Source organism: Thamnophis sirtalis, unplaced genomic scaffold (assembly GCF_051295495.1).
Source record: "Thamnophis sirtalis isolate CommonGarterSnake01/CBP01778 unplaced genomic scaffold, rThaSir2_p1.2 scaffold_8, whole genome shotgun sequence".
NCBI classification, from domain to species: domain Eukaryota; kingdom Metazoa; phylum Chordata; class Lepidosauria; order Squamata; family Natricidae; genus Thamnophis; species Thamnophis sirtalis.
The window spans coordinates 68,299,248-68,311,722 of NW_028261388.1; the positions used below are offsets into that span (position 1 = coordinate 68,299,248).

Genomic DNA, 12,475 nt, shown 5'->3' on the forward strand with positions numbered 1-12,475 from the left:
TTTCCAGCTCCTTTCTGGGAACTATGTTGGCCAACAGCGGCACTCTGAGTCTCAGATGCAGAACTGCAAGAAATGTCTAGATCTAGGCTTTTAGAAAGAAATATCAAGGGATCTCCTACATGTAATAATGCAATGTCTTTTAAATTTCTGAATAGTTCTTTCTAGTTATGCAATAAATAAAAATGTTTTTGTTAGAGTTTTCTTGGTGCAATATATGTTTAATGGAGGAAAAAAGTCTATGATTAGTATAAATATTTTCAATTATTTCATCTGCAATATTATATTCATGTGTAATATTATAGCAATATTCCTATTTGTTAGATTGTTTTCAGACTTTTAAAGATGTTATATTGTCAGCTTTTTTCAATAACAACTTCCAGAAATACATATGCAACTTCCTTAAATCAATATGGATGTTACTTTAAATTCCTTGTTAATCTTAAAAGATATTGTGAAGTTGATTGTGCTTATCGTAGAGGTCACAGTAGCAGATATTATTTTGACTGGGAAAGGGCTTTTAAATGGCAATTAACATACCTCATTACCCTGCCCCCCACAAGCCTTATATTTTACATATAGTGATACAAATCTAAAGCAGAATCTTCAGGTATTTCTTTGGATAAGGAGGCAAAAAATCAGTCCTGATGCGTCCACATCTGATAGGTTTGTTTCAACAGTGCCATTACCTAGCTTTCTCTAACTTTAATTCATTCTAAGCATTTGCTTTCCTTATACCAGCTGTACACGCTAAGTTTACCTGTCAGAACTCTTCCATTGTAATCCCTTTCATTTCTTTTTTTTTTGTGTTCAGATCTTCAGTAAGCTCTTTCTGTAGCTACACTGGTTTGCTGTTCTGGAATGGTCTCCTGTCCTGCATTTTTCTTCCCAGTGGAATTGTTTTCAATTCTGTATTCTCTTTTAAGAACTTATCCTGTCTTGGCTTGTCCCTGTCCTTTTCCTTCCTATCCCATGCAATCCCATTTATCCTTGCTCTGACTATGGTTAGTTTTTAGCTTCCCTTAAAATCAAGAACATAAGAAATACATTGCCATTCCCTCAATGTTGTGCTTTGCCCACTTCCTCAGTTAAGCCATTTCTATGAGTTAGAACCTTGACACTTCCTCCTCTCTCTGAAGGTGAAATTTGTCAGCAAAACAAATCAGAACTTTCCTGGAAGGTCTATACTTGGCTGGGCCTCCCAACAATTGGAATGATTTCCCATTTGTATGACTTCAGGACTCTTTGAATAGTTTCTGATAATATTGACCAGTTCATTCATTTTGATTTTTGAGCATGAAGGAATATTATTAACAAATAATACAATTCCTCCCTGCTTTCTGTTGCTTTTTTTCCCCTTTTAAATAAACTGCATCCTTCAATTGCTATATTCAGCCAATAGGTTTCTATTTTATGAATTAAATTAAACTTGCCTTCCTATTTTAAGGGCTCAGATTCAGTTTGTTTCCAAAATTCTGGGCATTAGTATATAGAAAATGAGATTTTCATTTCAACTTCCAAAGTATTTAAGGACTTCTAATGAACTTGCTTTGTTCAAACACATTTTTGTCGATCCTTGTGAGGTATAACCTATTTTGTGCTAGCAGTCAGACCATTCAGACCATTTTCAAGAATTCAGACCTTGTTTCCAGAAACCAAATCTCTCCTATTGATACCATTTGCATAACCCATCATTGACCTGAAGAACAGATTGGAAGACTGGATGATAATGCCTCTTGAATCCCCAGGCTTTTGAACTTCCTTCTGAAAATTTTATTTTATGGTGAATTAGCTGTAGCTGTTCTTTAGAGTATCATTTGTATTAGCAAGAAGAGATAATTATCACTGGGCTTTATGGTTTCAGTCATATTCTTGTTCTTGACAAAGGATATGCTTCATGAATGGATGTTTCTGGTCATTTGTTTTAATTCCTTTGGGCCCCTTTTTAGAACTGAAGATAAATGTTTGCATAGTTAATTTCTGAAACCATAATTTATATCATGATTGATTACTTCATCAAGATTACTGAATTTTATTGTTCAGACTATGGATTCCTTTAGGATATCCTCAGTGACACTTATTTTATATAAACGATTAAAAACCAGTAAACTGTTACTTAAATATAAAAGAATTATTTAGAATAATACAACACCATATGGACAGATAGCTCCCATTAATAGCTATTATTATAAATGGAGTCCCCTTTATTGTTCAAAGAATTTTCCCAAAACAGATCAATATTTATAACACCTAGGAATTTTGCTTAACTTCCAGACAAAATAGTACATTTGAAATATATCATTGGGCAATTAACTTAATTATTTTGTGGATTATGAAAATATTTAAAGAAGTCTGGATCAATTATCTTACTAAAAATGGGGTGCATTACCATTATTTAATCCAGCTTCAACTCCATAGGTTGATATGGAAAAAGCACACTTCTTACGTCTCACTAAATGGTAGCATTTAAGAAAAGGGACATGGAACATACCCACTTTATCAGTTCCAATGCAGCAGGCAGATAATCTCAAATGGAGATGGCCCCACAAATAACCCAGCCTCATGCCATGTAAGGCTTTAAAGGTCAGCACCTTGAATTGCACCCAGAAAGAAACTGGGAGCCAGTGCAGCACATCAATCAGCAGTGTAATATGAGTAAATAGCAGGAAGCCCAACACTATACATGCTACCACATTCTGTGCCAATTGTAACTTCCTGGGGAATCTTCAAAGGCAGCACATGTGCAGCATGTTAATTAGTCCAACCAGGAAAGGGCCATGAGCAAGGCCTCCCTATTCTGGAATGGGTACAATTGGCGCACAAATGAAATCTTAACGATTGTCACATACTCAAGCAAGAACCATAAATCCAAGACAACTCTCAAAAATGGATTTTTAATCTATGTAAAATGAGCAGAATTCCAAGTAAAGTTCCTTTTAGAGGTGCTTTTATTAGAAAAAAAAAAACTAACCAATTTTTGTGTAAAGAAAATCTGCAGAAATGCTAGCAAAAAGCTCACATTTAGCTACAACTACACAACTACATTTAGCTAAATCTACACAGAAATTCTTTTTCATTCCTTCTTCTCAGATTAAGGCCTCAGTGACTAAGAATCACATTTGCACTACAACCAGAGTATTTATTTACAGATTAACATCCAATGTTATGTGATATATAAATAATTCTGTGGTGCCATAATTCCTCAACAATTCCTCAGATCATCATTGAGAATTCTAGAAGATATCCTATTATACATTCAGCCAAACTCACTGGAAGACTTTGGATCAGTCGCCATCAACCTGAACTCATAAGGTGACAGTAGTGGGAAACCATAGGAAGAATGAGCATTATGAATAGAAAATCAATACATGAGGAAATTAGCCAGCCTTATCATATCACAAGAATAATGAAACAGTGGCAAATATGGCAGACATAATATTCTGCATTCATTTTGGAACAGTGTTCATTTCAACAGTATGAACATTATCCTAACACTCCAGGACAAAGCTGAAGGATCCCAGTAGAATAAAAACAAAATGTGAAAACATCCAGTATTAACATTCAATAAACAGAACAGACTGATGGGAAATCACTGTTGAGATAAATAAGGGCTTGTAGGATCAACAAAACACACCATTACTCTGAAATATTAAACTCACCTTGGCTAAGATTTGCTCATCATTCTTCAAATTTAAATCCTCACAGGCTAGGATAGGGTCACTCACCCCACAGGTTAGAGGTTGATTAGTCAGAGTATTTGAACAGTTTTCCTCATGAAAATTGCAGTGGCTTTTTCTAGAATCTCTGGTGAGTGAAATAGTGTGGCAGTAAGACTGAAGAAAGGCTCGGACTCCATCCACCCCAACAAATTGTGACACTGGGACACCACTGAAATGTACACTTTCTGACTCTAACAATTTCAAATTCTTCCACCTGTACAACCGGACGGCCAATAAGACAAGGAGGAAGGTAAAAAACAAGCAGGAGACAAACGCCACACCAATCACTAGATAAAATGTGAGGTCTGACTGAGGATCTACAGGAGCTGAGATGTTGCTCAGATCTGAGAGTATTTCAGGGATGCTGTCAGCCAGAACAACCGTGAGAGTGACTGAGGCAGAGAGAGGTGGTTGGCCGTTGTCCTTCACTAAAACCACCAGGATTTGCTTCAGGGCATCTTTCTCCAGAAAAAGCCGAGCAGTCCTGATCTCGCCAGTGTGGAGTCCCACAGTGAAGAGCCCTGGTTCTGTTGCTTTGATCAGCTGATAGGAGAGCCAGGAATTCTGTCCAGAATCTGCATCCACTGCCACCACTTTAGTGACCAAGTAACCCGGCTCAGAAGAGCGAGGGGCCAGCTCAATTCCAGTGGAGCCATCAGCCGGAGGAGAGGGGTACAGGATCTCTGGCATATTGTCATTCTGGTCCAAGATGAAGAGAGTCACTGAGACATTAGAGCTGAGCGATGGGGATCCACCATCCTGAGCCTTGACCTGGAACTGAATCTCTTGAATCTCCTCATAGTCCAAGGAACTTAGGGCATAGATGGTCCCTGTCTCAGAATTAATGGAGAGGTAGGAGGAGAGGGGTGAGTCCCGCATTCGGCTATCAATGATGGAGTAAGTTATTCTGGCATTTTCTTCCCAGTCTGGATCATTTGCTTTAAGAGAAAAGGCTGAGGCACCTTTTGGATTATTTTCTAGAAGGTAGGAGGTATATTTTGATTCCAGAAACTGTGGAGGGTTGTCATTTGTGTCTAACACCTGGAGTGAAATAACCACAGATGTAGAGAGTGGTGGTGCCCCATCATCCACTGCTGTAACAGTGATAGAGTAAGTTGACAATTGTTCTCTGTCAAGGGTTTTGTCTGTCTCTAAACGGTAGAAACTCTCCATTGTTTTCTTGAGCCGAAAAGGGAGGTTGCTTGGAATTGAGCATTTAACCTCTCCGTTGTCTCCTGAATCTCTGTCTCGGGCATTTAAAATGGCAATAACAGTTCCAGCTGGAGAGTTCTCAGGCACCAAGTTGATCACAAAGGTGATGGCTAACTCAGGTGCATTATCATTTAGGTCTGTAACCAAAATCACAACCTTTGACCTATCACTCAGCCCACCCCCATCCATGGCTTGTACTTCAAATTCATATGTTGATGATGTTTCAAAATCAAGGCTCCCCACAAGAATAATTTCCCCTGAAGTTGAATTTATCATAAATTTTTGGGAACCTTGTTTTGATATTTTCTGGAAAGAATATTTTATTTCTCCATTGATTCCTTCATCCATATCAATAGCCGTCACTGTAGCCACTATGGATTCTTTAGGCATGTTCTCCTTGACATTTACTTCATAGATTGGTTGGCTAAAAACTGGTACATTATCATTTGCATCTAGAACAAAGATGTGAATTTGCAGTGTACCAGACCTGATAGGTTCACCCCCATCAAAAGCTGTAAGGATCAAATCATACACTGACTGCTCTTCCCTATCCAGTGATTTTTCCAATACCAGTTTAGTAGATTTGACATCATTTTGGCTGTTTTGCACTTCCAAAGAAAAATGGTTACTGGCTGTGAGTTCATAGTGTTGTATAGAATTTCCCCCCAGATCTGGATCTTGAGCCTCTGGCAGAAAGAACTGAGAACCAGGAATAGATGTTTCACTGATTTTCAGTTCCCATCTTATTGAAAGAAAGGAAGGAGCATTATCATTTATATCCACAATTTCTATTTCAGTGACATAAAGCTGTAACTTGCTTTCAGCAAGGATTTGAAATTTTAAGATGCATTTCTTTCTTGTTCCACAGATCTCTTCTCTATCTATTCTCTCACAGGTTTGTAAATGGCCACTGTTGGAATTAAGTTCAAAGTACTGAACTGTACCTGGATTAGAAATAATGCGTAGTCCATGGTTAAAAGGCTGCTTCCCATCTATTCCCAGATCCTTCACAACATTTCCCACAAAAGTACCTTTGCGTACTTCCTCTGGAATAGAATAATGGAGCTGACCAGAAATAATCTTCCAAGAATTCACCATTATAAGGCATTGTAGTAGAATTCCTTCTCTGTAGCTTCTTTTCTCCATTTACTTCCAGCAAGCAAGAATTGCCTGTGCTTGTATGTCTCTTCTTTATGATCCTGCTGTTCTGTAGTCTAGGTATTTGAGTAGCACAGATATGAAGGTTCAGCTTTCTGAGCAGTTCTCTGCCCGACTGGTAAACAGCGACACCCAGAGTCACAATCCAAAAATTACAGGTACTTTTTGTAATGTTTCTTTGCTTATGTTAATACTTTACCTGTAGTCACAAATCAGGCTGATTGTCTCAATGAAAATTATGCTTTCCATCCTCCAAAGATGAAAAAGTAGAACAACAGTAATAAAATAGAATCTGGTTACTGTTTGGTGGCACACAAAAGCAGAAGTCTACCTAATATTAGAAGCTAACATCCATATATGTATTCTTTACTCTATGTTACAAATAATTGCAATTAGTCACAAATAATAAGTTTTTCACTGGAAACTACATCAAATGAAAAAGGAAAAGTCTTCAAAGACTTGACCCGTGTATTTGAGTTAATAGAATAGATTGCAAATGAGATCCTACTCCCACAATCCCATTACTTGCAAATAGAATAGTTGCAAAATATGCTGGCCATATCTTGGTGACTTGGATGGATAAATTACTCTTAAGTTTGTCTATTTAGGGTCTCTGGAATCAGTAGGCAAGACAAAGCAGGGTGGGGGTAATGAAAAGGCAGTTCTGTGGCATAAATGCTAACTGAAGCACTAGCATATCCAACAGAGGTGAAGTGGTATTTAATACTTTTATTCATAAAGTTTAACTTTTCCCCCTTGGAAAATTGGTGGTAGATTATTGGTCTTTTGATTTTGCATGAGATAAATGAAGTAAATATGTTTCTTCAAGTTATTAAGACCATTTTTCTTATAACAAATTCTAATGGTGTTATATTCTGTAATATAATGGAGAAAAATTACCAGTCTTTATTCTAAGGTGTTATTAAGCATTTTTTCTATTCTATATTTTTCAGACTGCATCTGATCTGTATCTGTTTACAAAACGAACACTGATGGATATTTATCAAATGTTTTTTTCATTCCTAATTCTTCTTAATTTTTTCTCCTGAACTTCCAGGTTCTTCAACATTATAATTTGTCTATCATTGTCTATCATTTTCCATAAACCATGATGTAACTAAAATCCTTGAATTCTTTTTTATGTGACTCTAGCACTGTGCTATGTTCAATGAAAACCGTGTCCCCTCCAAATCTTCTTGAATGCTGACAAATGCCATTCTATTCCATTGATGTGGCAAAAGATACAATCCTTTTATGTATTTCACATGCTAATTGGCTGAAGACCAGGTAGTGATGGGGAACAGCCCTCCTGCTAATTTGCCTTTCAGTTACACTAATCCATTGAGCCCCTTTCTATTACTTACTGGATGTATAATTGTTACCTCATCATTATCTTAACATCAGTTAGCTTGCTGTTTTACCATTTATATTTTGTTTTGCAGATGTCAAGATAAAATGGAAATAAGAAATCAAAGCTATAATCTCAAACAGAGTATGCTCAAAGCAATGTCTATGACTCATAAGCCTGTGTCCCACAAGGAAATGACAAGTGAGCAGAAAGCTTAATACATGTGCTGAAATAGGGTGGGAAAGTGGAAATCTATTCACAGTTGACATGGGCTGAGCATAAATTAGTCCATTAACCAAGATGCGGGAGAACATTTTTCCTTTACTCCTGAATGTGAGGTGGATTTATTTATAATAATTTTTGCTTGATGTACAACTGTTTATGACCAATCTGTTTTGAACTAAACTCAACTCCTAGTATCTCCATGAACATATTCAGTTTTTTCAGCAGTAGAATGGAAATTGTTTGTTATAGCTTTCTTCTGGGATGTTACTCAATTCCCATACTAGCCTATGTGCTGGTATTTCCCAAATGTCTTTCATTCATATATTAATAAGGTTTTGTATAGATGAAGGAAGCTCCATTAAATATTGTCGGTAGTGGAAAATATAAGGACATTTATAAAAGTGAAAGAAAAGAAGGGTAAGAAAAGGAAAAAAGAATGTAGAGAAAGCACTTTGTTGCTCCACTGAGGACAACATCATCTGTGGAGACATGTACTCTCTTCACTCCACCATGGAATATTATAAATAGTAGTAAACCATATTAATTGATATATGGCACAATCAATAGCATAATGCATTGCTCGGGCCAAGTTTTTCCCCCCACCAAATTTACCAAAGTGGTCCAGAAGAAGTTATTTGATTATCTAGTTGAAATACTTGCAGGAAAATTACACTCATGTTCAAATAGTTCACTAGCCTACTAGTGGATTACTAATTATAGGAATGAAAAAGTTGTTAGGTCACCACCTATATCTTAAAATTGCCTGTAAAGCACTTCCAGTCATCACAAAATGTTGTATCATTACTCCTGGAGTCACATGAACACAATCTGGGTGCTTGACGATCTTATTGCACTTACAACTAGTTGCCTCATGATCATGTGCTCACCATTTGCAATCTTTTCTGCCAGCTAGAAAGTCAATGGGGGAGCCAGCAGGGAAGGTTACAAGCTGCTGCACTTGCTGAGAGGACTCACTCATATCTCTGGTGGCTTGTGAAAGAGCTACCTGCCAAATGAAGTCCTTTGACAGGGTGTAAAAATGAAGTTCAAATCCTGAAGATTTCCACATATAGAGGAGCTGGAGTCCTTTGGTGTGGTGCAGAAACAGAACTCAAATCTCTGTACTTGCATGCTGCCAGAGTTCCCTCTTATGCACGGTGGGAAGCTGAGCTTCTTCAGCAGGCATCTCTTTCAGCCAGAGTTTGTCACCCCAAATCCAAGCAGAGAGTGAAGAGGCAACATGTTAAGGTAAGAAGTGTGGGGTGCCTCAGGTAGGTAGGAGAGGCCATGGCAGACCTGGCCCAGGCCATGCCCTGGTGTCTCTCCACCCAAGTGCTGAAAATCCTGCTTGGATTTTAGTATGGAGGATTTTTAGCTCCTGAGCAGACTTCCCATGGTCTCCCACTTCCTCTAAGGTACTTCTTACCTGAGACAGCGTCGGTTTAATGACCCGTGAGATTGCAACCACAAGTGCTGGGATTGCAGTTGTTGAATGAAGCAGTTACATGGGGATCTTGCTTAATGATCATTTTGCTCAATGACTGAGATTCGAGTCCCAATTGTGTCATAAATCAAGGACTATCTGTATATATTGTGACTCATCTTTAGACATTATTCCCATATTTTAGTAAAAAATAAATGAAACTGATGGAAATCATGCTGAAGAATTTGTTCTTGTTGATAACCAAAAGACTGCAAACTCAGGTATTCATCTTTAAGCATTGTGGAATTTATGGTTTGGGTGGAGAACAAATAAAACCCAAGAACAAATAAAATGGTTTTATCTTTTGATGATGCATCCTTGCCAGCCTTATTACTATGATTACAGCAGAGTGTCTTTCACTCAATTTTGATATTTTAATTTAATTTAAATAAATAATTTAGATATGGAATGGGTACAGAACTTCTCTTAATCATTTGTGCAAACGATTTTATTTACTCTTACTAAATTGGTCCAATCAACCCACAGTTTTTAATGAGAGGTACAAATGATCAGGCTCAAATTATCCAACTTTGGACAAAGACCTAGCTCTCCAGAGAAAGCTCTATTGCTGTATGAAAACAGGATGGAAAGAAGAGAACAACCAGCAGCAAGGTAAGTGGTCTCAGATACAGTCAATATACAGTGGTAGTGAGACACAGTCAACATATAATGGTGACAAGTGCACCATTAGGAGACCTGAAAGACTATGTTAAAGTCAGATTGTCATAGAGGAAATTTATCTAGGTGGCTACTAAGACTTGATGTACAATCCATCCATCCATCCATCCATCCATCCGTCAATCAATCAAATTGGTTCCCCAAATGATGAATGTTAAGATATATGATCCAGCAAATGGGTGAGAGAAGAACAAATGTTTTACAGTGCATTTAACAACCCGAAAAAGGCAAAGAAAAAAAAAAACAAAAAGAAAAAAACGAACAAGCAAATAGGCAAAAATGCCCTTTCCTCTTCCACCAAGTTACCTTAGGATTAGAAGGCAAAAAGGTGATGTGATTTGGAGTTTATCAACCCTTGAGAAGGATTAAGGCATAATTATATATCTATTTAATACACAGTGTTATCTGAACAAGAATAATATTTTAATGTTTTAACTCATCAAAATATTAACTTTGCTACTAATAAAAACTGTATTTGCCTTCTGATGACTCATAAGGAGAGGAAGATAAAGAAGAATGAGAATTTTTATTGCCTGCCTGAGATAAACTGGTTATCTGTGGGATATTTTGACTAGAGATCTTCTGAGAAAACTATTCTGGATTCAATAGAAGAGAAAGCTATTTTGATTTCAAGAATTTGATTTTCACCACTCCTACAATGGTGATAAATATATAAGACAAAACAAATTTGGAATTAATGTTCTTTTTAGAGCTTTTCCTTTTAAAAGGAAATGATCATCCCACATAAATTAAACATGTATCCTTTAACTTTATTGAAATCAGTTCAGAAGCAGAAGGCATCAGTAATAATATTCTCAGTTGAGTGCTTCTAATTTTTGAAGAGATGGCACTTAAAGGCAAACGTAGATCATTACAATGTCACATTTAACACAAATATTACTACTATAAATATTAGCTAAATATATAATAATTCTGATTTGCATTATTTATAATTCATACACACACACACACAGTCAATGCAACATCAACTGAATAAGCTGAAGCAAAACAGACATTGAAGTCTGAAATGAATCCAACATTTAACCAATAATTGATAATGATAAATCCATCTTATTTGCTTGTATTATATTTATAAAAGTATCAGCAAAATGGAAACAAATATTAGAGCTTGATTTTAATTTATGAAGAAAATGAATAAAACTCACCATGCCCTTTCCAGAATCAAAAATGTTACCTTCGCTGACCATAACAGAGGTATCACGTTTATCCTCGCAAAGAATATCCTCCACTATTTGGACATTGGGTTGCAGAAAAGTCAGTTCATTTCTCCTGGACTCACTGGATAAACAGATCTGATAAGAATAAGGCAAAGTCCCATCTTCATAATTTGGAGGAAATACAGTACCAGTCTTTGAATGAGAATCGGGAATGAAGCACTGAAAAAAAGTGGGGTTCCTTGATCCTTGAAGTTTCGTAATAATGGCCAAAATCACTGCCACCAGGAACAGAAAGGATACCAAAGTCAAAGTCAGAACTAAGTAAAACTGGAGCTTGGACTGATCCTCTGAATTACTAGGTTGGGCATTCATTTCAGGAAGAGCCTCCTGGAAGTTCTGAGCAAAGACAAGGTTGAGACTAGTGGTGGCCGAGAGAGGTGGCTGTCCGTTATCCCTCACCATGATGACCAGCCTCTGCTTGGTAATGTCTCTGTCAACTAACGCTCGAGCTGTTTGGATCTCTCCTGTGTGGGAGCTGATGATGAAGAGCGAGGGCTCTGTGGCCTGCAGGAGATGAAAAGAGAGCCAGGCATTATGTCCAGAGTCAGCATCCACAGCCACAACCTTTGTCACCAAATAACCCGATTCGGCTGAGCGAGGCACCATCTCGAACAATGATGAACCCTGAGTTGTTTGGGAAGGATACAGGATCTGGGGAATATTATCATTCTGATCCACTACAAATACTTTGACTGTGGCACTGTTATTGAGAGATGGAGAGCCTTCATCCTGGGCTTGCACTTGCAGCTGGAAGTCTTTGAGCTGCTCATAGTCAAAAGATCGTTGAGCGTAGAGAGTTCCTGTCTCAGAGTTAATGGAAACATAGGAGGAGAGAGGCAGGTCCTTGAGGTTGCTGTTAAGAATGGAGTAGATGATTTGGGCGTTACGATCCAGATCTGGGTCAAAAGCCTTAACCTGGAAAATAGACATTCCGGATGGGTTGTTCTCAGGAATGTAGGCAACATAGGAAGGCTTTTCAAATGCTGGAGGGTTATCATTGATATCCGAAATTGGTATTGAGATGGTTTTATCTGTGGAAAGAGGAGGTATGCCTTTGTCTGTGGCTGTAATTGTTAAGTTATACACTGGTGTTTTTTCTCTGTCAAGGGGGCCATCTGTGAGGAGTTTGAAGTAGTTATCTGATGATGAGACCACCTGGAAAGGTACAGTTTCTCTTAGGTAACAGGTGACTTCCCCATTAAGTCCAGAATCTCTGTCATGGACTTTGATGAGAGCAACCACTGCTCCAGGTAGAGTATCTTCAAGAATGAGGCTGGATAGAGATGTAATAATTACTTCTGGGGCATTGTCATTCTCATCAAGAACCTCAATCTCTACATTGCAATGTGCAACTAGTCCACCTCCATCATTTGCCCGTATTATCATCATATAACTTCCTTTGTCTTCAAAATCAACA

The 12,475-nt window shown here is 37.6% G+C and overlaps 1 protein-coding gene across 1 annotated transcript; it reads right to left on the reverse strand.

Annotated features, from left to right (window-relative positions):
- Positions 1–1,857: 1,857 nt before the first annotated feature.
- On the reverse strand, positions 1,858–6,026 carry LOC106551927 (protocadherin gamma-A6). The gene is made up of 2 exons (XM_087722124.1): positions 3,657–6,026; positions 1,858–1,977 (listed from the first exon to the last, which is right to left on the reverse strand). Exons 1-2 carry the CDS (start codon positions 6,024–6,026, stop codon positions 1,858–1,860), a joined length of 2,490 nt encoding a protein of 829 aa, XP_087578250.1.
- Positions 6,027–12,475: the final 6,449 nt, after the last annotated feature.